General features: G+C 35.5%; 2 protein-coding genes across 2 annotated transcripts in view; one reads left to right on the top strand and one right to left on the bottom strand.

Annotated features, from left to right (window-relative positions):
• LOC109586982 (uncharacterized) overlaps positions 1-775 on the top strand; it is a 3,584-nt gene extending 2,809 nt beyond the window's left edge. The window contains exon 7 of the mRNA XM_020003199.1: positions 704-775. Within this exon, the coding sequence (XP_019858758.1) occupies positions 704-775 (72 nt within the window). The remainder of the gene's footprint in view (positions 1-703) is intronic.
• Positions 776-1,492: 717 nt separating this feature from the next.
• Positions 1,493-2,060, bottom strand: part of LOC105314632 (serine/threonine-protein kinase STY46-like) — a 2,004-nt gene continuing 1,436 nt past the window's right edge. Inside the window, exon 3 of the mRNA XM_020003198.1 lies at positions 1,493-1,731. Within this exon, the coding sequence (XP_019858757.1) occupies positions 1,493-1,731 (239 nt within the window). The remainder of the gene's footprint in view (positions 1,732-2,060) is intronic.

Raw genomic sequence — 2,060 nt, 5'->3', positions numbered from 1 at the left:
AATTGATGTTATTACAATAATCTTTGTTATTGTCGAGATGGTTTTAATTATTGTGTATATACTGTTAATATCATATAAAGTATGAGTAAATACATAAATAGTCGTGACCTAGTAATAACAACAATAATATGACAGCTCAAAGTGGTTCTCACAGCTAGAATGGCTGGATAAAAGAGAAGATTGTTTAGCCTGTCTTTCCTCCAAAAATCCGCCATTTTACCACTTTTTTTTCTGTGGCGCGTTAATTAGAATTGGTTAAGTGCTAAAGGTCCATTTAAAGTAGTGGTGGGCGATACTGGCCAAAATGGATTCGATACGATACCGATCGATATCAGCTTATATCGGGAGTATCGATACAGTTTCGATACGATATTTAGACCACACCTATGGAGTCACACCCCTTATTATTGACTGTTTTCATCGATGTTTTCATGCACGTGTATCCACGTGTGTGTATTTACGTCATTAACTTATTAAAATTTTCATTATTAATATTATTTAACCATAATAAATGGGCGTGGTCAATGTATCGATCCAGATTCCATCAAAATTTCGATACCGATACGAATCGATACCGTAAAATATCGTTTGTATCGATAAAATATCGATATATCGCCCACCACTAATTTAAAGTCATCACGACTAAATAGTCATCATGACTATTGATAGTACCCAATAAGTATGTCAGTCCTACTTGCCATAGGTTGACATAAAACATGTTGTTACGACGTTTTTATGTCGTGTCGACGTAAATCACGTCAACACGACGTCATAAGGTAGGGATATAATTTTGAAACATTTGGCTTGCCATAGGCTCGCTTATGCTCGCCCCAATAACAATAAACTAGGCGAGTGTAGAACATTGAAGGGGCGAGCACAAGCTAGCATGGCAATATACAATGTTTAGATGTCACAAAGGCTAATGTTGTTGTCAAATTGTAAATTGAATGATACACATGCAGAGCACTGAGCTCAGAACTTGTGACTTGCATGCAAGGAAATTTTATAGCTTGCTCTTCTCTCTTTATTAGCAGTGAAGAATCTCAGTTGTAACTTTAATAAGTATAATTTAATTTTTACTATGATATTTTCAAGCACAGTACTTTTAGACTCTCTTTTCTCTGATGAGCCATTTGAAGTGCTTTTATATTCTGTCATTCAACCATAATTAATAAAAACTTGAAGATTTATGTGTGTTTTCTTGAATTTTCTCTGCTGATGAAGTGTCTTGACAAGAGATCAGTCCTATGTTGCTGCAAGTAAGATTGGCTAAGGTAGGTGCCATTTTAATTTCATTGCAACCACACCCACATCAATAAAAATATTTCATTAGAATGCTACCGCATTAGATCATTGATTTTTAAATTGGAGTTTAAGACGTAGGGTTAGACAAAATTAATCCCAGGGTTACCCGGGCACCTTCATTGCGCATGCTCACTCATGACTATATATAGTGAAGCGGCGATGGTTTGCATTCATTCAAAAGTCGCATTTAGAGCAGAAAGGTCTGATTTTCTAGCTGTTTATCTATGGCGACGTCTTCTGCTAGTTCTTCTGCTTCTTCTTCAGCTCCGTCTTCTTCTTCATCATCATCTTCAGCTCCAATTTTAACTCCTTCAACAATTGTGGCAGTCATCCAGGATGCTGTGAGAAGGGAGGTCAATTCTGCTGTCAGCAGAGCCTTGGCCGTTTCCTCAACTCCTACTCCTATTCCAAGCTCTCTTATTTCAACTGCCTCAGGTATTCATTGTTATTTATTTTAAATATCATGATATCTTAGCTATTTCGTTCACGTTTGTGCATTTATTTTGCTTATTAGCCTTAAAAAAAAAACATCGTGCTTTTGTTCTTGGCTCTTTTACATTATTTTGCAGTATTTTATCTTTTAGCTTGTTCGCATTTTTCAAAAAAAAAAATAATAATAATAATTGATTTTTGTTTTTAGCGATGTGTTTTTAATTAATTGATTTTCAATAATTTGTCAACCCACGCACATTCGTACTTTATTCATGCTTTCCAGTGTCTCTTTGCATCCGTGCTAGACACTGTTCTGGTTCATG

The sequence above is a fragment of the Amphimedon queenslandica genome, unplaced genomic scaffold (assembly GCF_000090795.2).
Source record: "Amphimedon queenslandica unplaced genomic scaffold, v1.1 AMPQUscaffold_12723, whole genome shotgun sequence".
NCBI classification, from domain to species: domain Eukaryota; kingdom Metazoa; phylum Porifera; class Demospongiae; order Haplosclerida; family Niphatidae; genus Amphimedon; species Amphimedon queenslandica.
The sequence above is the reverse complement of the archived record's forward strand: the minus strand, read 5'-3'. Positions and strand labels throughout refer to the sequence as shown.